Source organism: Aristolochia californica, unplaced genomic scaffold, assembly GCF_029961685.1.
Source record: "Aristolochia californica isolate CCGP_79_NKW_82.1479 unplaced genomic scaffold, dmAriCali1.0.hap1 SCAF_1, whole genome shotgun sequence".
NCBI lineage: Eukaryota > Viridiplantae > Streptophyta > Magnoliopsida > Piperales > Aristolochiaceae > Aristolochia > Aristolochia californica.
Genome location: NW_027181770.1, coordinates 12,032,145 through 12,053,782, shown reverse-complemented (window position 1 = coordinate 12,053,782; position 21,638 = coordinate 12,032,145). Strand labels below are relative to the sequence as shown.

Below are 21,638 nucleotides of genomic sequence, written 5' to 3'. Positions count from 1 at the left end.
GGCAGGGTTGACCCTCGAATACATAAAAGATTCTTTTGCTGAGAAAAATAATTTGGCCAAACCTACTCATGATGACAAATATGACCAATGAAAGGAAAGATGAGGGTTGGATATCCATTATGTTTAACCCTTCTTAGTCCTCATTCTAATTTCAACTAAACAGGAAAGCCATGTTTTTTTATCTTACATGAATAAGTTCACACACTAAGGGCAGGCAATGTTGCATACACTTTCATCCTTTTTTCTTCAATGTGAATTTCATTCAGAATTCTTTATAAACTAATGAAACCAAAGATCTATTTTAGCACTCAAAAATATCAACACTGTTCAATTTTTTGTATGATATAAAGTTTTGAAAATTTTACAAAGTTTTGCAATCTAATCCAAAGCCTAACACAGGACTCCTAGCTAGGGGTGGCATAAAGCCGAGCTGAGCCCGAACTTGCCTATGTTCGGCCCGAACTTGCCTTATGTTCGAGCCGAGTTTGATTTAAATATTTCGAACTCGAGCTCGAATCGAGCCTAACCTCGAGCCTAAAATTGTTTTCGAAATCGAGCCCAATAATTTTAACTAAGTTCGAGCCAAGTTCGAGCTTCCACCTATATTTAAAACTTTGCATAAAATACATGTCAAATAAATTATATATAAAAGTAATAAAAGGTTTGATGTTCGTAACTCTACAAAATATTCTAGCAAGCAACCACCCAAACTCATAGTCAGTGGCCACTTATTGACCGAAATCCAACTCCAATAACAAATGTTTTCCCAATTTCACATGTACAGGGTAAAATCCTTTGTGAAGTAACTTGAATTTTTTTGGATCTATGGCTCTGACAAAATTCTCTCAACTCAGATGGAAGAAAAAGTAATATGACAAAACAGGCCCAGAGGTTTGTTCCAAACAAGCTGCCGTCTGTTCATCCAAAGGTGAAAGGCCAGGTAAAATGGTGGCTCAAAGCACCAAAAGAGATACCACATTAACTTCACTATGGCCTTCACTACTCAAATAGTAATTGAAGCATCTCATCCTTACACGCCAAAAACCAAGAACCATCAATAGCGTCCTAAGAACATAATTTAATTTTATAAACATAAAAATCGATCAAAACAGAGCAGCTACAAAACGTGCACTCGACAGGGAACATCTCCAATTGAGAGAAAAAAAAACATATAAATCTCACAAAAACAAGTGGTTTCAATGAAATGACGAAATGTGTGAACCGAAATCCAAATTTAGTAGCATATCAAGGGATTGATCATCAGAAAAATTAAAAAGAAAAAAAAAGATTACCGCAATAGCAGGAAAGAAAATTGTTACAATAAATGCCAAGAGATTCAAGCTCACAACGACGCATTACGTTTCCTCAACTATTGCACTAAATTTCGGAACATTAAAATTGCAGAAAATACCCCAAATGTAGTTTTAAACATGAATATTTTGGAAAAATACTTATTTAAAATATTAATTAAGAAAATACCCATCTTTAAAATGTATTCGTCAAAATGCCCAATTTTCACATGGTCAAGATACCTAATTTGTTCTTCTGGTTTTTTTACTTCTCTCTCCCAAAAATCAACTCCGACGAGAAATCCGTTAAAAAAAAAAACGAATGAGTTCTGTTGTGGCAAACTGGGTGTTCTTGTTGACGAAATCGAGCGATTTCTGGGTGACTTTGAAACTAGAGAGCGTGTAGATATGATAAATATCGGGTTGGGCTGAGGAGTGGAGGTAGAAGGTGTCCGTCACTTCTGTCGGCGAGGAAGAAGTTCGCAGGAAAAAATCGAAGAGGAAAACGAAGAATAAGAAGATGAAATCGAATAAAAATCCAAACTAACGAAACGGAGCAGATTTCCTATCTATGAAGAAAAAGAAGATTGCTTGTAGAACCATTGTAAGCATTGCTTGCATAGAGTAACATTAACATTCTGTGGATCAGTGCAAACCAAGAATCTCACCAGGCTAGGGACGGAGATAATCCTACGATATTAGCAAGGATGGGTTAATGTTCTCACCATGTTGTGTCATGGATGACTACAAGCAACTTGAACCCATGGAACCAGATTCCTGAAAGATGTGCTATTCGAGTGAACCTCATGCAAAGTAATGCTTTGAGCCCTAGTATACCCAGTTGTATGTTTGAACTTTGTAGATAAATGTTGACCCTTAAGTTGTTGTGGTGCTTTTCTTTCTGGTTATATGTTCATTAATGTAAAATATGAGGGACTATTGTGACATGCAGGAAGGAAACACATGAAGTGAGTATAAATTTAGAATCTTGTGTCCATCGTATGGTCATTGAGGATCCCGGTATACCCGACTTGTTGCTTTCTTTGTATGCAAAGCAGGTACTATTTACTGCTTTTAATTTGCCAACCACTTACTAATGTGTTCACCTTTAAACTTGCAAGGAACTGATTCATTGTAAACTTGGAAGGAACTGATAGTTTAATTTGCCAACCCTTCCTAATTTTGTTGCTTGGCTACAAAATTTGGTATAGGTGGACCTTGACCAAAACTTCTTCTCTCTCTCTCTTGCAAATGGGAATCCAAAGATAGAGTTCCAGACGAGTAGAAGAGGGTGGTTGGTGTCTGTGGATAAGATCCAAGAGCTGAACAGATTATGACATGGAGGCACTTGTGCTTCCAAAGGGCTACAAGTAGTCTTTCGAGGAAAGAATCAAAGTGAAGAAGGCATTTGGGGAGCTCAGGAATAGTTTGTTATTTCAAGAAACCAAACCAAACTCTATCTTCAAGCTTCATCAAGCTCAAACCTTTCATTAATAAGTTAGGTCTGGCCTGTTTTATTGTTTTGTGTTGATAATAAGCTTGACTCCTTACAGACTTTGTAAATTTTTATAGGAATAGTTAGTTTTGCCTATCCTTGGGTAAGCTTGTATAGATTGGACCTACTTTACCTTAATTTAATCCTATAATTGGCTTTTTGTTTTATAACGAATATGCAAACATTTGATTGGATTGAATATTAATTTAACTATTCAGCACCAAACTATCAAGCTAAAATAAGTAGTTCAAAGCAAATATTACGTTCAACTATTAATTCTATTCGGCCATTATTAAAGTCAGTTTTTTCTCTTAATTCAATTAAATTTAATGTTTAATTGATTACCAAGTCCATTATTAAATCCATAAGTTTAATTAATGTCCATGACATGTATGAGACTAATAATATCCATTAGATGTACGAGATTGATTAATAGTTTTTATTTTAAAACTTTTTGTGTAGTTTCTTTGTAAAGTATTAATAGGATTTTATATTGAAGGTTTTTAGAATTATATATCCTAAGAAAATTATTTTTTACTTTTTCTGTGATGATTTTTCATTTACCATTATGCCATCTTTAGTGAGCTTGTGGGCTTTTCTCCTTGGTTTGTGGACCTTGAGCCCATCTTCCAACACACTTGGACGTGTGGGTCTTCCTTTGTCGTGTGGGCTTGGGCCGTTATTCTAACCCTCCCTCTCCCGATGGGGTGAGTGAACATCATCAATGCCCAACTTGCTGCAAATGGTATATAGGATCTTCCTCTATAAAATGGCGGTCCACCAAATATCTCAACACTCCTCTAGCCAGTGGTCTCTTTGTTCTTTTCCAAGAGACCCAACTGGCATAATATAAAAGAGAATAAAATCACTCATAACCGAAAGAGATCGCTCTATTCTCCAATCATATGGTCATAGTCAAAAATACTTTTCGCTCAATTTCACCGACGAAAAAATAGCCCTACTGTGGGGCATAGAGTACCATTTTCTCAGGGTAGCTCAAAAAAACACCTTTTAGGTGAATAATAGACTTGACTCATGTAGGATATTGGGCACACTTCTATCCTTTGTCGGTAGTGGGTTTATAGGCATTGCTTCAAAGTTTAGTGATAAACTCCTCCATCACGGTGTCTGTCCACACAATATTGACTCTCAAATGTAAGAGCAAAAATACCAAATAAGGCGGTATAGGATAATCGAGAAGATAATATTATGGGGCCACTATGTGCTTTCTTTTTCATCAAAATAATCAATGGTAAGTCCTTCTCCTCCTATGTATGGGCCTGAATTTGATACTCGGCCTATTGCTTTAAGAAAAGAACATCACTCCTGTACTACTTCACATCCTATCTCCTATCTCAAATTTTATGTCTCACCATCGCTTGTCTTCCGAGTGTTTTCAGTTTCTTGTGTCCCTTTCTTCTACTTCCGTTCCGCAGTCATATTAGGAGGCCCTAAGACATCCAGGATGGAAGGCGGCTATGGATGAAGAAATGCACGCCTTATACAAAAACCAAACCTAGTACTTAACATCACTCCGAAAGGTAAAAGACTGGTTGGTTGTCGATGGGTTTTTTTTGGTGAAACATAATCCAGATGGATTGGTTGCTCGTCTTAAAGCTCGGGTGGTTGCTAAGGGCTATACGCAGTGCTATGGGATAGATAATGAGGAGACCTTCTCTCCTGTTGCAAGATTGAATTCGGTATGCATCATCTTATCTATTGCTGCTAACTCCTCATGGCCCATCTATCAGTTGGATGTTAAAAATGCTTTTCTAAATGGTGATATCAGTGAAAAAATTTATATGGTTCAACCACCTGATTATGTGGTTGAGGGGGAGTCAATATGCCGGTTAAAAAAGTCTTTATATGGGCTTAAGTAGTCCCCTCATGCTTGGTTTGATACATTTAGTCAAACACTCCTACTGTTTGGTTTTCATCGGTGCTTAGTTGATCATTTCATATATTATAAAGATACGGTCAAAGGAAAAATATTATTGGTCGTATACGTGGATGATATTATCTTAACCGGTGATGATGCTTTGAGCATACAAGAGGTGAAGCAGGTGATATGTCAGGAATTCAAGACTAAAAACCTGGTATGCTTAAATATTTTTTGGGTATAGAAGTTCTTCAATTCAAACATGGGATAATATTGTCTCAAAGGAAATATGTCTTGGATCTCCTTGAAGAAACAGGAACGAAGGGTTGTAAACCAGTTGACACACCTATGGATACAAATTTAAAATTATGTGCCACAAATGAAGAAGATATTGATATTGGCAAATATCAAAGACTCGTGGGAAAACTGATTTATCTCACGGTAACTAGGCCAGACATATCATATGCTGAGTGTGGTGAGTCAATTCCTGCACAAACCACAAATTACCCACTAGCAAGCTTTAGAGAGAATATTATGTTATCTAAAAGAAGCTCTAGGAAGTGGATTGCTGTATAAAAAACATAGGCACTTCAACATAGAAGGCTTCTCATATGCAGATTGGGCTGGATCTCCTGATGATAGAAAATCTACATTAGGATATTGTACTCTGGTTGGGGGAAACTTGGTTACATGGAAAAATAAGAAACAAATTGTAGTTGCAAGATCTAGCGCTGAAGCAGAATACAAAGCTATGACCCATACCGTTAGTGAACTTTTATGGATCAGGACCGTTCTTACCAAACTAGGTTTTTATAAAAAGGGGTCCATGAATCTACATTGTGATAATCAAGCAGCCATTCATATCACTTCAAATCCAGTTTTTCATGAAAGAACTAAACATATTGAGGTGGATTGTCATTTTATACGGGAGAAGTTTCAAGCATGAATAATCTCTCTCAAACATGTGTCATCTCAAGAGCAAGTAGCTGATATTCTCACTAAACCCGTTACATCTAAAATCCTATCGTTTATACGTGGCAAACTAGGTATTTATGATGTCTTTTCTCCTCCAGCTTGAGGGGGAGTGTTGGAAGGTGGGCTCAAGCCCACGAGCTCAAGACAAGAAGCCCACACGTCAAAGGAGTGGCATATGTGTAAAATATGGTACTTTCCATAAAGATGGCATAGAAGTGTAAATATGTGTTCCTTTTATGTCTTTTGTTTTATCAAGTTGTGGCCTTAAGGGCATTGTAAAACTATAAATAAAGGCATTGGCTAAGAGGTAGGGCATTGAAGCACTCTCCTCTCTTTCCACAAATTCGTCCAGCCCTCTTCTTCCTTAACCCAAACTCTCTCCTTCCACGTTCTTCTTCTTCTCTTCTCCTTCTCTCTTCTTCTTCTTCTCTTCTCCTTCTCTCTTCTTCTTCTTCTTCTTTCTTGTTGATATAAAGTTCCTTTAATGAGATCCTAAATTCTACTGTTAGGTTCTTCCCTTGTCATGGATCGAGTCACCCTTCTTTCTTCTCTTCCCTCCATGGATGCTCTTGACGTTGGAAGAGAATTCTTGTTTCTTGAACGAGCAATGGTGGAATTCAAATAGAATGAAGAAGCTTTGGAGGAAGCTCAACCTGGACCTCAGAGGGAGAATCTGACCTAGACCTCTGAGGGAGAATCTGACTTATTTAATCTAATTTTCTCAATACTTGCCTTCTCTTTTCCTTGACGTCCCCCTAAATAGGGTTGAGGACGGAAATACAAAGTTGAACCATAGGTCAAGTGGTTCACACCACATTACAACTGAACCAACCCAAAGTAAACCAAACCAAACAAAGTAAACCAACCGAATTGAAATTACATGAAAAGTAAATTGACATAATTTAATTCCTATGCCTATGGATAAATCGTGATGCTATGGAGTTCATAACATCACCCCCCTCCTGGAGAAAGAGTTTGTCCTCAAGCTCGAAGTATGGGTAGAGGGTGCGAAACACCGCTAATGGCTCCCATGTCGTGTCACTGGGGTCAGCATCTGCCCATTGCACTAAGATCTCCCAAACACCCTGAATACGGCGAGCTTGTAATACATGTGCCGGGGTAGAAAGGACACATCCCTCATGGAGTGGGGGCAGTGGGGGTGTGCAGCAAAGGCGAATCACCTTGGAAGACCTTTAGTTGTGAGACATGAAAGACGTTGTGAATTCTGGCCTCTGGCGGAAGCTGCAATCGGTAAGCCACTGTCCCAATGCGGTCCATAACTTGAAAGGGACCATAATATTTAGGAGAGAGCTTGTGACATTTTGGAGGCTGTTAACGACAGCTGCCTGTAGTGTTGAAGACACAACCAAACATAATCTCCAGGAGAAAAGAAGACTTCCCGATGCTTCTTGTCATAATATTTTTTCATAGAATGTTGTGCCTCCTGTAGATGAGTATGCACCTCAGTGATGAATGTGTCTCTTTCGGCTAATGCTTGGTCCAAAGTGGCAACTTTAGAGGCCCCTGGTTCATATGAGAAAAGGCGGGGCGGTTCTCTACCATATACCACCTCGAATGGGGTTGTGCCGAGTGCGCTATGGTAGGAGGTGTTGTAACACAACTCAGCCCAGGCGAGCCACTTAACCCACCTCTTAGGTGAGTCCTCCATGAAACAGCGAAGATACATTTCAATGGTTCTATTGACGACCTGTGTCTGACCATCAGTCTGTGGATGGTAGGCTGAAGAAAAGGGTAACGTTGTGCCCTGTAGCTTGAAGAGTTCTTTCCAGAAGGTACTTGTAAAGATAGCATCCCTATCACTGGTAATTGAATTAGGCATCCCATGTAAGCGGACAATGTTATCCATAAAGAGCTGAACGACCTGAGCTGCAGTGTAAGGATGCGCCAGAGGGATGAAGTGCCCATACTTAGAGAAATGATCCACCTCTACAAAGATAACAAATTTACCCGACGAAGAGGGAAGTCCACCTATGAAGTCCATAGAAATATCAGACCTGACCTATGACAGAAGCTGAAGTGGTTGGAGCAACCCAGCTGGACTTAATGTTTTAGCTTTTTTTCGTTGACAAGTTTGACAAGCCGCCACATAATCGGCTATACTGCACATCATGCCCCTCCAATAAAATTCCCTACTGATCCGAAATATGTTTTTTGTCGGCCTTCATGTGTACTGTCATGGAAGGAGGCTAAAATGCTATTAATCAGAGAGGATGTGTGGTGTAGAAAAATTCTATTTTTGTAGAGGACCAGATTGTCCTGAATCATCCAATTGTTTGCCGCTGTCCCCTGCTGGATGTCCTGAAATAAGGGTATAATTTCTGGGTACTGTTGTGCCTCTTCCCATATAGAATCCAACAAGAGAACTCTGGGCTGACTGATGGCATTTAATTGAGGCTCTGGAATGTCCCGGTGAGATAATGCATCAGCCCCTACATTCAAACTTCCCGGTTTATACTCGACAGAAAAGTTAAACCCCTTAAGTTTACTTAACCAATACTGTTGTGGTGAAGTAGTGAGGCGCTGCTCAAGCAGATACTTGAGGCTGCAATGATCACTGTGAATCAAAAAAGAACGTCCCCATAGATAAGGGCGCCAATGTTGTATAGCTTTCGCCAATCCGATCAATTCCCTCTCACAAGCTGCTAACTTGTGGTGGTGTTGTCCAAGTTGTCGGCTAAAATAAGCAATCAGGTGGCCCTGTTGGTGCAACACTGCTCCAATACTACCCCCCGAAGCAACACATTCCACTACAAACGACTCATCAAAGTCGGGGAGCTGCAAAACTGGGGCTGATGATAAGGCGTATTTCAATTGCTAAAAGGAATGAGCCGCTGTCTCTGACCAGGTAAAAACATTTTTTCTTGAGGAGGTTGTTGAGCGAAGCTACAAGCTGGCCATAGCTATGAATAAATTTTCTATAATATCCAACTAGTCCCAAAAATCCTCTTAAGGTTATAATGGATGTAGGAATAGGCCAATCTGTGACCGCCTGTATCTTACTCTGGTCAACTTTCACCCCCGCTGCTGAAATAACGTTGCCCAAGTATGCCACTTCGGACGTGCCCATAGAACATTTGGAATGATTTAAAACCAAATGATGTGAACGGATAAGATAAAATACCTGGTGAAGGTGCTGAAGATTGTTACGGTCCCGGGTCATGGATCGAGTAACACGGTGTGGGATTTGTGAATCCAGCACTCAGAATTTATTCACTTCACGTCAAGGTTGTATGAGTATTTCTCCTTAACCAGTGCTTGGCCAGGAGGAAAGATCCTCTTTTGAGGGTCCTACCGAGTTGTTGTGCTAGGTAGAAGACCCCACAGCAATGCTGACCTTGCTAGAGCAAGGTGCTCTCTTTTCTTGGTCACGGCAAAGAGGGTTTGGCCCTCTTTGTTGCTGCTCTAGCTAAGAATGCAATCCTTCTTTCTTAAATAACTTGAAACACGAGTTTGGGATAGATTAATACCTCTTCTTTGATGCTATGATCAACTCCCATGTTGCACCAGGATTTGCTCAAGATTTGAGGATAAAAATCCTCACTTTGCTGCTCGGTAAGGGAGGAATTCGGCCTCTCTTGCTGCTGCTACCGAGAGGGAGGATAGACCTTCTCTTTGGGCTTGGAAAAGGGGCAGGAAGCTCCTTTTCTTAGTAGGGATGATGGTGGATGAATTTGGGTGAAGATGGATGGCAATGGAGGGTGAAGGATAGGTTGGATTTTTGGAGTAAACCCTAAACTCGAGATCAAGAGGTGATCTCAACCTATTTAGACTAGGTTATTCTAAAATCTCAAAGCTTACCTATTTCATTCATACCTATCCCTTAAATAGGGAGTTTTAGGGTTAAGGTTACAATAATTCCCCATAATGCCCTTACATATAAAGTAATTAGAAATAACTCCTACTTAAAACAATATAAGAAATAAATCCTACTCAAAGAATTATAAGAATTAAATCCTATTGAGTGAGTTGTTGTTGTCTTCTTCGTTGTGTGACTCGGTGTGCTATTGAGTCCACAACATCTACCTCCCCATAGAGAAAGAGCTTGTCCTCAAGCTCAAAAGTTGGGTAGACTTGTTTGAAGATGTCCACACGTTCCCATGTTGCAGCGTCGGGGTCAGTGTCCGTCCACTGAACGAGAATCTCCCAATGATCATTGGTCAGCCGTTCACGTAACACCGCAGCTGGGTTAAGAATAACCTCGCCATGATCAACCGGTGGTAGGAATGGAATGGATGTAGGCTGTGCTTCGGAATGCGGCTTCAAAAGAGAAACATGAAACACATCGTGAATTCTGGCTGTATCTGGTAATTTGAGTTGATAGGCGACTGGTTCCACGCGTCGAAGAATGGGAAACGGCCCAAAAAATCAGGGTGAGAGCTTATGACGTGGAGGTCCCGCTAGAGACTGCTGACGGTAGGGCTGGGGCCGTAGCCACGCATACTTTCCAACCTCAGAAGAGACCTCACGGTGGCCTCTGTCGTATACATCCTTCATCCGGGCTTGGGCACGTCGTAGCCGTTCTGTGATATTTTGTAGCAGTAGATCCCTATCTATGAGTGCCTGATCAATCGTGTCCACGCGGGTGGACCCTGGGTTGTACGAGAGGAGGCGAGGTGGATCCCGGCCATATATAACCCGAAAAGGAGTGGATTGCAATGCAGAGTGGAACGCAGTGTTGTAACAGTATTCGGCCCACGGAAGCCATTGAACCCATTGCCGCGGACAATCCCCCACCAAGCACCATAGATACATCTCGATGGTGTGGTTCACCACCTCAGTCTGCTTGTCTGTCTGTGGATGATAGGCGGAGGAGAACTTCAATTTCGTCCCACTCAAGCGAAACAATTCCCACCAAAAGGTGCTCGTGAAAACTGCATATCTGTCACTCACAATGGATTTTGGAATGCCATGTAAGCGGACTATCTGCTCCAGGAAAGTCTGAGCAACCCGTGTTGCTGTATACGGATGAGCCATCGGTATAAAATGCCCGTACTTGGAGAATCGATCAACGACTACGAAAAGTATGGATTTGCCGGCTGACAGGGGTAGGCCTTCCATAAAATCCATTGAAATGTCAGCCCAAACCTGCGTAGGAAGGGCCAGAGGCTGGAGAAGACCGGCTGGACTCAAGTGCTCGGCTTTGTTGCGCTGGCATACCTGACAGTCGCCCACATAAGTCGCAATAGAGGGTTTCATGGTTTGCCAGTAAAAATCAGCTAGAATTCTGTGCAAGGTCTTCTGGATCACCTCGTGTGTACTGTCGTGGTAGGCCGAGAGAATAGCTGGAATCAACTCGGATTCAGGTGGAAGGAAAATCCGATGCTTGTAATAAATAAGTGAATCCTGGATGGACCACTTCACATTCATTGTCCCTTCTGAGATCTGCTGATGCAGTTCCTGCAGTGCAGGGTTAGTAGCATGTGCTTCTCACACCAAGTCCATAATGAGAAATCTCGGTTGGCTGATAGAATAGACCTACTGCTGATCTTCAAAACACCGTGACAAGACATTTGCCACCTTATTTAATCTCCCTGCACGATACTCCACCGAGAAGTCAAACCCCAACAACTTACTGATCCAGTGTTGCTGTGGCGACGTTGTCAAACACTGTTCTAGTAAGAATTTAAGGCTGTAGTGATCCGTGCGTATGAGAAAAGCCCGGCCCCAGAGATAAGGCTTCCAATGTTGGACTGCTTTCGCCAACCCAATCAATTCGCGCTCATAGGCTGCCAGTTTGTGACGACGGACTGCCAACTGTCTGCTAAAATAAGCAATAGGATGGCCCAGTTGCTGTAAAACGGCCCCCATGCCCACGCCCGAAGCGTCGCACTCTACCATGAACAATTCGTCGAAGTTGGGAAGTTTTAATACTGGCGCGGATGCGAGGGCAGCTTTGAGTGCCACAAATGACGTGGTGGCCCCCTCATTCCAAATAAAGGAATTTTTCTTGAGTAAACTCGTCAATGGTGCTGCCACTGGCCCATAGTTCTGAATAAATTTGCGGTAGTAGCCCGCAAGACCCAGAAAACCCCGTAATGCAGAACACAACTGTGGTTGCAGCCACTCGTGAATAGCTCGGATCTTCTCGGGATCCACCGTAACCCCTCATGTGAGATAATGTGTCCCTGATATCCCACATGTGAAGCCGCAAAAGAACACTTGGAGTCTTTCAAATAGAGCTGATGTGCTCTTAACAAGTCGAAAATAATCCTCAAGTGTGCCAAGTGCTCCTCAACCGACTTGCTATATATCAAAATATCATCGAAAAATACAAGAACAAATTTTTGAAGATAGGGGCTAAATACCTCGTTCATCAAAGCTTGAAAAGCGGAGGGTGCATTGGATAACCCGAACAGCATGACGACGAACTCAAAGTGGCCATGGTGCGTGCGGAACGCCGTCTTCTTGATATCAGAGGGGTGCATCCGGACCTGATGGTAACCCGAACGGAGGTCGAGTTTAGTGAATAACCACGACCCATGTAACTCATCCTAAAGCTCATCCACTACCGGAATCGGGAACTTGTCTTTTACTGTCTGCACTTTCAACTCCCGATAATCCACGCAGAACCTCCATGTCCCATCATGTTTCTTCACAAGTAAGACGGGTGAAGAGAACGGGGAGCGGCTGGGACGAATAAGACCCCATTTCAACATCTCATGGCACTGACGCTCTATCTCGTCCTTCTGAAGGTGTGGGTAACGGTATGGTCGCACGACCACTACCTCAGAACCTGGTTTCAGACAGATCCTGTGGTCACAGTGCCTCATGGGAGGCAACCCCGAAGGCTCCTGGAAGAGGTCATAGAACTCCTCAACCAGACCATCACTAGTACTGTCAGGCTGATCCTGTGTCTGCAAAGTGTGTATGCGGTGGGCCTTGTCCACCTGACAGTCCTGTAAGAGCACCCGACTTCCGGCCAAATCAAAGCTCATGGTTAAAGCCGAAAAGTCCCACAGAATGGGCCCCAATGTTTGTAACCATTTAATGCCTAAAGCCATATCAAATCCTGCTAGGGGAATAACAAAAAATTCCGCATTAAATGAAGTAAATCCAATGGAAAAAGTTACCGCCTTACTAATCCCATAGCTAGGGACCTTCTTGCCATTGGCCACTGAGACGGTGGCTGTCGGATGAGTGTGTATCTGGAGGTGGAGACGCTGTGCGGCTGTCAAACTCAGAAAATTGTGTGTACTCCCCGAGTTGACTAGTCCCACCAGTTCTCGGTCGATGACATGAGCTCGGACTTGCATTGTAGTAGGCAATTTCTGCCCAGTAATAGCATGCAAGGATATCTCTGGTGGTTCCTCCTCGATAATATCCTCTGGTTCCTCTGGATCCTCTGAATCCTCCATCTCGAACCAAAATAATCGTTTACATTGGTGTCCGACCCGATACTGCTCATCGCAGTTATAACAGAGATTTTTGGACCGCCTTTCTGCCATCTCCGCACTCGTCAATTTTTTTATAAAGCTCGGTAGGGAATTACCAGGGTGGGCATCGGCAACCTGAGTCATAGTCGGAGTGTGTCTGGATGGTGCTGCTATAGATGCTCCCTGAGATGAATTATAGCGCCACCCTTGCCACGTGGAGGAAGTGTTCCTCTCACTCGACCAACCCGACATACGTTGCTGTAACTGTTGTCGTTGTTCCATTGCTCGGGCCATATTCATGGCATGAGCTAGACCCGTGAGCATAAGGAGTTCTACCTTTAGCCGTAAATACTCATTGAGACCTGCTGTGAATAAGGAGACCTGCTGGTCAACCAATACCCTCTCTCCAGCACGAGCCAACTTTTCCTGGAAGAGTTTTTGATAGTGTTCCACCAAACCCTTTTGTCTCAATAGGACTAACTCTCCCAAGGGGTTGCTGTTGGCGGGAGGCCCAAATCTAACTGTGCATAGATTTTTAAATTCGCCCCAAGTCATTCCCGGTCTCTCTTTCTCTACTTGAGTCACCCATAACATGGCTTCATCAGTCATATGGAAAGAGGCTAGTTGCACCTTATCCCATTCAGTAGTCCCTTGGTTCAATTTTTTTTTTTCACATCTATGCAACCAAATTACGGGATCCACAGAACCATTGAAAGAGAGAAACTCTAACTTGGTGTACCTTGGGATTGTGCCTCCATGCTGAGGTGCTTGGACAGCAGTGCGCCCAGGCCACTGCTCCCCTCTTCTGTGATATGGTTGAGCAACCTCTCGCACCTCTGGACTCTGATGTCTCTCTGTCCTCAACTCCTATAGCATGCTAATGATTCGGCTCATCTCTTCTTCCAAACCACAAACCTTTCCCAACACTGGTTGTGCTGTTTCAAGGCTATCTTCTATCTTTTGTATCCTGATTTGGATTTCTTCATTGCTGATATGATCCCCAAGTTGTTACGGTCCCGGGTCATGGATCGAGTAACACGGCATGGGATTTGTGAATCCAGCACTCAGAATTTACTCACTTCACGTCAAGGGTCTGTGTATGAGTATTTCTCCTTAACCAGTGCTTGGCCAGGAGGAAAGATCCTCTTTTGAGGGTCCTACCGAGTTGTTGTGCTAGGTAGAAGACCCCACAACAATGCTGACCTTGCTAGAGCAAGGTGCTCTCTTTTCTTGGTCACGGCAAAGAGGGTTTGGCCCTCTTTGTTGCTACTCTAGCTAAGAATGTAATCCTTCTTTCTTAAATAACTTGAAACACGAGTTTGGGACAGATTAATACCTCTTCTTTGATGCTATGATCAGCTCCCACATTGCACCAGGATTTGCTCAAGATTTGAGGATAAAAATCCTCACTTTGCTGCTTGGTAAGGGAGGAATTCAGCCTCTCTTGCTGCTGCTGCCGAGAGAGAGGATAGACCTTCTCTTTGGGCTTGGAAAAGGGGCAGGAAGCTCCTTTTCTTAGTAGGGATGATGGTGGATGAATTTGGGTGAAGATGGATGGCAATGGAGGGTGAAGGATAGGTTGGATTTTTGGAGTAAACCCTAAACTCGAGATCAAGAGGTGATCTCAACCTATTTAGACTAGGTTATTCTAAAATCTCAAAGCTTACCTATTTCATTCATACCTATCCCTTAAATAGGGAGTTTTAGGGTTAGGGTTACAATAATTCCCCATAATGCCCTTACATATAAAGTAATTTAAAAAAACTCCTACTTAAAACAATATAAGAAATAAATCCTACTTAAAATAATATAAGAAATAAATCCTACTCAAAGAATTATAAGAACTAAATCCTATTGAGTGAGTTGTTGTTGTCTTCTTCATTGTGTGACTCGGTGTGCTATTGAGTCCACAACAAAGATGCTCTTCCCAACTGTTGCTATAGACCAAAATATCGTAAAAAAAATACCAAAACGTATTTTCTCAAGAGAGGAAAATACCTCATTCATGAGGGCCTGGAAGGTGGAAGGCGCATTTGACAGACCAAATGGCATTACGAGGAACTCGAAATGGCCGTGATGCGTGCGAAACGCTATTTTCTCCACATCTGATGGATGAACTCTGATTTGATGATAGCCAGATTTCAAATCAAGTTTAGTAAAAATAGTAGCTCCATGTAGCTCGTCTAGCAGCTCGTCCACCACTGGGATAGGACATTTTTCTTTAATAGTATGGGCATTGAGTTGTCGATAATCCACACAAAACCTCCATGACTTATCATGCTTGCGGACTAGTAAAATCGGTGAGGAAAAAGGAGACCTGCTGGGCTGAATAATACCCTGAGCTAGCATCTTCTGGCACTGCCTTTCAATCTCATCCTTCTGTAAGTGGGGATAACGATACGGACGCACGACTACAGGCTCAGTACGCGTTTTCAAATGGATACGGTGATCACAGTGCCTAATTGGCGGTAAAGCAGTAGGGTCCTGAAAGATATCTTCAAATTTTGTAAGTAAGTGAGATAACTTACAGGTGGTTGTGGACTGGACCTAGACTACCTGTAGTGCGTAGGGCATTGGTGCTTGTGTGCCATGCAATATAATTTGATGTTGGTCCTCTATAAAAGACATGGTCAGAGCTTGGAAATCCCATAGTATTGGCCCCAACAATTGTACCATTTAATTCCGAGTACCAAATCGAATCCTAACAGTGGAATCACTAGAAAATCTGCAACAAATGCATGTCCCTCAATATCAAAGTGTGTGGCTGGAGATATGCCTACACTAGTAATTTTAGCTCCATTGGCTAGAGATACAGAAAGACCAGTCTGCTGCTGGACTACTAACCCAGGTTGTTCTACCGCCTACTGATTGATGAAATTATGTGTACTGCCCGAGTCAACTAAAGCCAATAACTATAGATGATGTAACTGAGTTTTAACCTGCATTGTGCTTGAATTGCATAGACCAGTCATAGCATGAAGGGAAATCTCTGGACCTTCTTGGTCAGTTCCCACAATCTCCTCCTCAGGTAGTGTTTCATCTCCATCCTCCCACAGACATATACTGAATAATCGTTTGCAGTGGTGACCAATGACATATTGTTCATCACAGTTAAAACAAAGGCCCTTGGCCTTTCTCTGCTCCATTTCCTGTCTGGTAAGTTTTTTGAAGTTAGGAGCAGGTGGATCCGAATTAGAGATGTCTGGGCATGGGGCTGCACTGTCTCTAGACCATGGAGGTCCATAGGAATAGTTTGGCACTGACGCATTGTGCCTCCCTCGCCAAGCTGGTTTTCTAACCAGTGACTCCTTTAGAACACGCTGCTTGTGCTCAATTTCCCTGGCTAAATTCATAGCGTGGTCTAAATATGTAGGACCATGTAATTCAACTTCCAGTCTTAGAGCATCTGTCAAACTCGCAGTAAAAATATGAACATACTGTGTGTGACTGACAAATTGGTTTGCTCGGGCTAACCTCTCCTGGAAGGTCTTTTGGTACACCTCTAGTGATCCAGTTTGTTTGTAATTGATTAATTCTCCCAATGGATTGCTACTAACTGGAGGACCAAATCTCATCATGCAAGATTGTCTAAAGGTTGCCCAATCCTGAACCAATTGGTCATTTCGGAATTGGTGGTACCATAGAAGCGCTTCATCGAGCATGTGGTAGGTGGCCAAATACACTTTCTCATATGCAGGTGTTTTTTTATGATAAAAGAACTGATCACACTTTGTTAACCAAATCAAAGGGTCCTTAGACCCATCATATGTAGGAAAGTGAAGTTTTAAATACTTGGGCACAGTGTTTGGTCCTTGAACGCCAGGCCCCAGATGGGGATGGTGTTGACGCATTGGTGGTTGTGGGGGAGGTGGTGGGTGGAATTGATGTTGTTCAGCCGATGGAGAGTAGGCAGTAGGTGGTTGTGCTCATGTATCATTGTCCTCTTGTCGTCGGAGGAGAGCTTGGATGGCAGCATCCATTGATTTTATTACTTCACGCAAATCAGTGGTTGTCTGACGCACCTCTTCTAGGGATTGAGCCTGACTATCTGTCCTCTGCCTAGTATCTTCCACAAACTGTCTCAAATCATCAGGGGAAGAGGAATCCCCAAGGGTGGACCTGTTTGATACCAAGATGTTAGGTTCTTCCCTTGCCATGGATTAAGTCACCCTTCTTTCCTCTCTTCCCTCCATGGATGCTCTTGACGTTGGAAGAGAATTCTTGTTTCTTGAACGAGTAATGGTGGAATTCAAATAGAATGAAGGAGCTTTGGAGGAAGCTCAACCTGGACCTTTGAGGGAGAATCCGACCTAGACCTCTGAGGGAGAATCTGACCTGTTTAATCTAATTTTCTCAATACTTGCCTTCTCTTTTCCTTGACGTCCCCCTAAATAGGGTTGAGGACGGAAATACAAAGTTGACCCATAGGTCATTACAACTGAACCAACCCAAAGCAAACCAAACCAAACAAAGTAAACCAACCGAATTGAAATTACATGAAAAGTAAATTGATATAATTTAATTCCTATGCCTATGGATAACTCGTGATGCTATGGAGTCCGAAGTTTTTACTGGTCTGCATCCCATCCTTTCAATCTCCTCTAGATAATATAATTCCATGTCTATATTATAGTACTTCAATGCCCAGAAAATATTTGAGTAGTTCAAGATCCATTGTCTTGAATTCAGCACATATCCTTGTTTTTGTTGTTTAGATGCCCTAGGGATCACTACTGGTAATAATGATATCATCAACATATACTGCCAAAATACCTTGCCCTTTGGTGTGTCTTTAATAAATACAGAGTGATCTGTAGAGCATCTATGAAATCCAGCGTGTATGACTGCTTGGCTAAAATTTTCAAACCTTGCACAAGGAGACTGTTTCCGACTATATAGAGATTTTTTGAGTCAACATACAAACTCCCCCTCAACCACATATGCAGGTGGTTGTTGCATATAAATTTCCTCTTTGATATCCCCATTCAAAAAGGCATTCTTGACATCAAGTTGATATACTTGCCAGGAAGAGTTAGCTGCCGAAGATAATAACACACGTACTGAGTTCATTTTTGTCAATGGAGAGAAGGTTTCCTCATAATCAATGTCATAACACTATGTATAGCCATTAGTAAAGAGGTGAACCTTCAGTCGAGCCATGGACCCATTTGGATTTTGTTTCACAGTAAACACCCATTTGCAACTGACAGGTTTCTTCTCTAATGGAAATGGGACTATAGCCTATGTCTGATTTTCATAAAGTGCCTATGTTTCTTCATCCATTTCTGCCATCCACCCTGGATGTTTGAGAGCCTCCTGATAAGATTGTGGTACAAACATGGAGGAAATAGCCAAGAGAAATTGATAGCATACAGGGGACAGACAGTGATGAGACACACAATTTGTAATGGGATGAGAAGTAAAGGGCATGGTGCATGATCAGGGTTATTTTCGGAGGTCAATAGGACGAGTATCATATTGTGGACCAAAAATAACTGGAGAAGATGGATTTACCTCTAGGGATCTATAAACTCAGTAGGTGAGGTATCAGCCAGTATTTTTGGGGGTTGAGTCATTTATGTAGCTCGGGGCACATCCCGGGACACAAGTGAATGCTCAAGAGTGGGATTGTAGCAAACATAACCCTTTTGGGTGCAAGAGTATCCGAGAAAGATACACTTGATAGAATTTGGATCAAGTTTACTGTGTGGTGAGGAGGAAACATGAACAAAGAATTGACTCCCAAATACTTTCAATGGTAGTGAAAGGATCATCATGAGGTACTAATAGAGAGTAAGGGGATTTTTTTAAAAAGAACGGAAGATGGTAACCAGTTTATCAGAAAGTATGTAGTAAGAGTTGCATGTGGCCAATAAAAGTATGAAACTTTCATGGCATATAGTAAACCACGAGCTACCTCAAGAATATGATGATTCTTACGTTCAGCTACACCATTTTGTTGAGGGGTGTAGGCACACAAGTTTTGATGAATAATGTCATTTTCTTGACAAAAAGAGTCAAGGTCTTTGGAGATGTATTCTTTGGCATTATTTGACCTAAGTATTTGAATTTTTTTTACCAAACTGAGTGAGTATCATAGCATGAAACGATTTAAAAATCAGTGGTAGTTTAGAACACTCTTTAATTAGAAATAACCAAGTGGTACGAGTAAAATCATCAATAAATTTATAAAATACTTGACTTGAGAAATGTTTGAGACGCTCTAAGGTCCCCATACATCGGTATGAATTAAGGCAAATGGAGTGACACTTTTAACCTCTAGACGAGGTGAGTATGTAGACCTCTGATGTTTACTCATTTGACATACTTCACATTGAAACTCTGACCTTGCTTTAAGAGTAGGAAAGATATGATGAAGAGATTGTGTAGACGGATGTCCCAACCAGTTGTGTCATAACCTGGTGTCAGTTTCACTTGTGGAAAATGTATTAATTTTTGACACATCTAGGTAGTCGAACCTCCCTTGTTCACGACCTCCACCAATCACCTGCTTCGTTATGAGATCCTGAAAAACACATGAAGTAGTTGAGAAGGTGATAGATCAATTAAAATGTTTAGTGAGCTGACTAATTGATAAAAGATTTAAAGGGAAGGTAGGAACAAAATGATTATTTGTGAGCAGAAGTGATGGTGTAACAAAAGTGGAACCTTTCCCTAGAACTTTAGTTTGTGAATCGTCAGCTATGGTAACAAATTTTTTAGACAAACAAGGAGACATTGAGTGTAGTAAAATTTTGTTACCTATGAGATGCTTGGGGGCCCCTAAGTCAATTATCCAGGATAAAGAGGAGGCAGATAGTATACCTGAAGCAGTGGTAGTAGCAATAGTGGAGGATGAGCTTGGAAGAAAACCCAATAGTGTTTTCATTTTCTAAAATAACTCATACTCATCATTATTAAGGATTTTTTGTTCTATTGATGTGGTAGGTTGTTCGTTCTTTGTAGCACTTCATAAGACTTGATTAGCCTTCTTATGACATATCTCTGCAATGTGGCCATATCTTTCGCAGAAGTTGCATTTCTTGTCTGAGAAGCACCTATCAATAGTGTGGCCAGGTTTCCCACACTTAGTCCATTCTTTGTCTAAATAGATCGTTTCTATAGTGTGGCCATATTTTCCACACTTAGTGCATTCTTTGCAATTTGTTCTGCCATACCCATTCCTTCCACATCTTCCTTGTCTTCCTCCAAAATAGCTGCCACAGTCAGATGATGGTCCCCTGTGCTCAAAGTACATAGCGGATGGTATTGTAGGAGTAGATGAAGAAGTGTCTCGAAGACAAAGTATTGTAGCACATACATCATCAAATGTAGGGATTGCGGAAGAGCTAAGAAGTTCACTCTTAGAAACTTCAAGATACAGTTTGATGTTGGCAAGACATATGGGATTCTTTTTGTTTGTTTTGGACAGAGATATCTGTGGAAGTAGGCTGGGCTATTTTCCATTCTTGAAGAAGTCCTCTAAACTAAGTCAAATATTCATGGATATTATCTCCTTGCTTAGTGTTAAGCATTCTTTGGAGAATATCATATGGCCTGTGTAAGTTATTGGAGCTAGAATACAGCTTAATACATGTCTCCTAAATTTGTTTAGTCATATCAAGATGAATAACATTATTGGAGACATGTTCTGCCATACTGTTTATAAGCCAACTAATCACCAAAGTATCATTCTTCAACCATTTGTTGTAAAAAATATCATCTTCATCAATAGGTGATCCACGGGTGTGAGATGACCATGGAGGTCTTTTGTTATAAGAAATTGGCAAACCGATGTGAACCAGCTCATAAAATTTGATACTCCTCATAAGGGTACAGTAATAATCTTGAGTATATCACTCTTGTGACCCATGTATTCTTCAGTCATAATAGGCCAAAAAAAAATATATCTTCAATCAACTACTAGTTAAAAACCAAGTATAGGTCTTTAACCAAAATAGCTAATTGAGGAGCTTTAGCATAAAAGCTAAATAATCATATTTTTGAAAATTTTATGAATAATCACTCATAAAAGGCTCAATATTGTTCTTCATTATCTTGGAATCTCATTCCCACAGAGTTATAAAAAATTTCAACATAAACTGGTCTCGGTCAACAAAATTTTCAAACCGACAAAAATTGTCTTGATGGCTTCATCTAATCCGAGATGAAAAATATTTCCACAACTTCATGAGATGAAGACATGCATAAAAATCTCTCTAAGCCATCATTTTAATATCCAAAAACTAGTAGCATAAATCAATAATATCATAAAAAAAAACTTATCTCATGAGCTTCAATCTTGCTTCATGAAGAGCCTTCTATGATCATATCTTCTTAGAGCATTCCTTTGACATGGGGATCCTAAATTGGTTGTTATAATACCATTATGATTTTAGGACCTAATGAATAATAACTCGAGCAAGGGGAGATAGAAGAGAAAAATAAAAGAGGAAAAGAGAGCTCTCGGGTAGAGAGAGGAGAAGAAGAAAAAACTAAAGAGAAGAGAAGAGCTTCTTTCACGTGAATAAGAAAAGAGGAGAGAACTCCTTGATTTGATTGATTTTTCTTGAGTACAAACTCCTCTATATATAGTGGAGGAGTGA

At 41.4% G+C, this 21,638-nt stretch overlaps 1 protein-coding gene across 1 annotated transcript; it reads right to left on the bottom strand.

Annotated features, from left to right (window-relative positions):
- Positions 1-10,024: 10,024 nt before the first annotated feature.
- On the bottom strand, positions 10,025-15,660 carry LOC137946477 (uncharacterized). Its single transcript, XM_068792792.1, has 8 exons — positions 15,589-15,660; positions 15,369-15,516; positions 14,443-14,541; positions 13,091-13,553; positions 12,757-12,804; positions 11,680-11,784; positions 11,177-11,417; positions 10,025-10,147 (listed from the first exon to the last, which is right to left on the bottom strand). Exons 1-8 carry the CDS (start codon positions 15,658-15,660, stop codon positions 10,025-10,027), a joined length of 1,299 nt encoding a protein of 432 aa, XP_068648893.1.
- Positions 15,661-21,638: the final 5,978 nt, after the last annotated feature.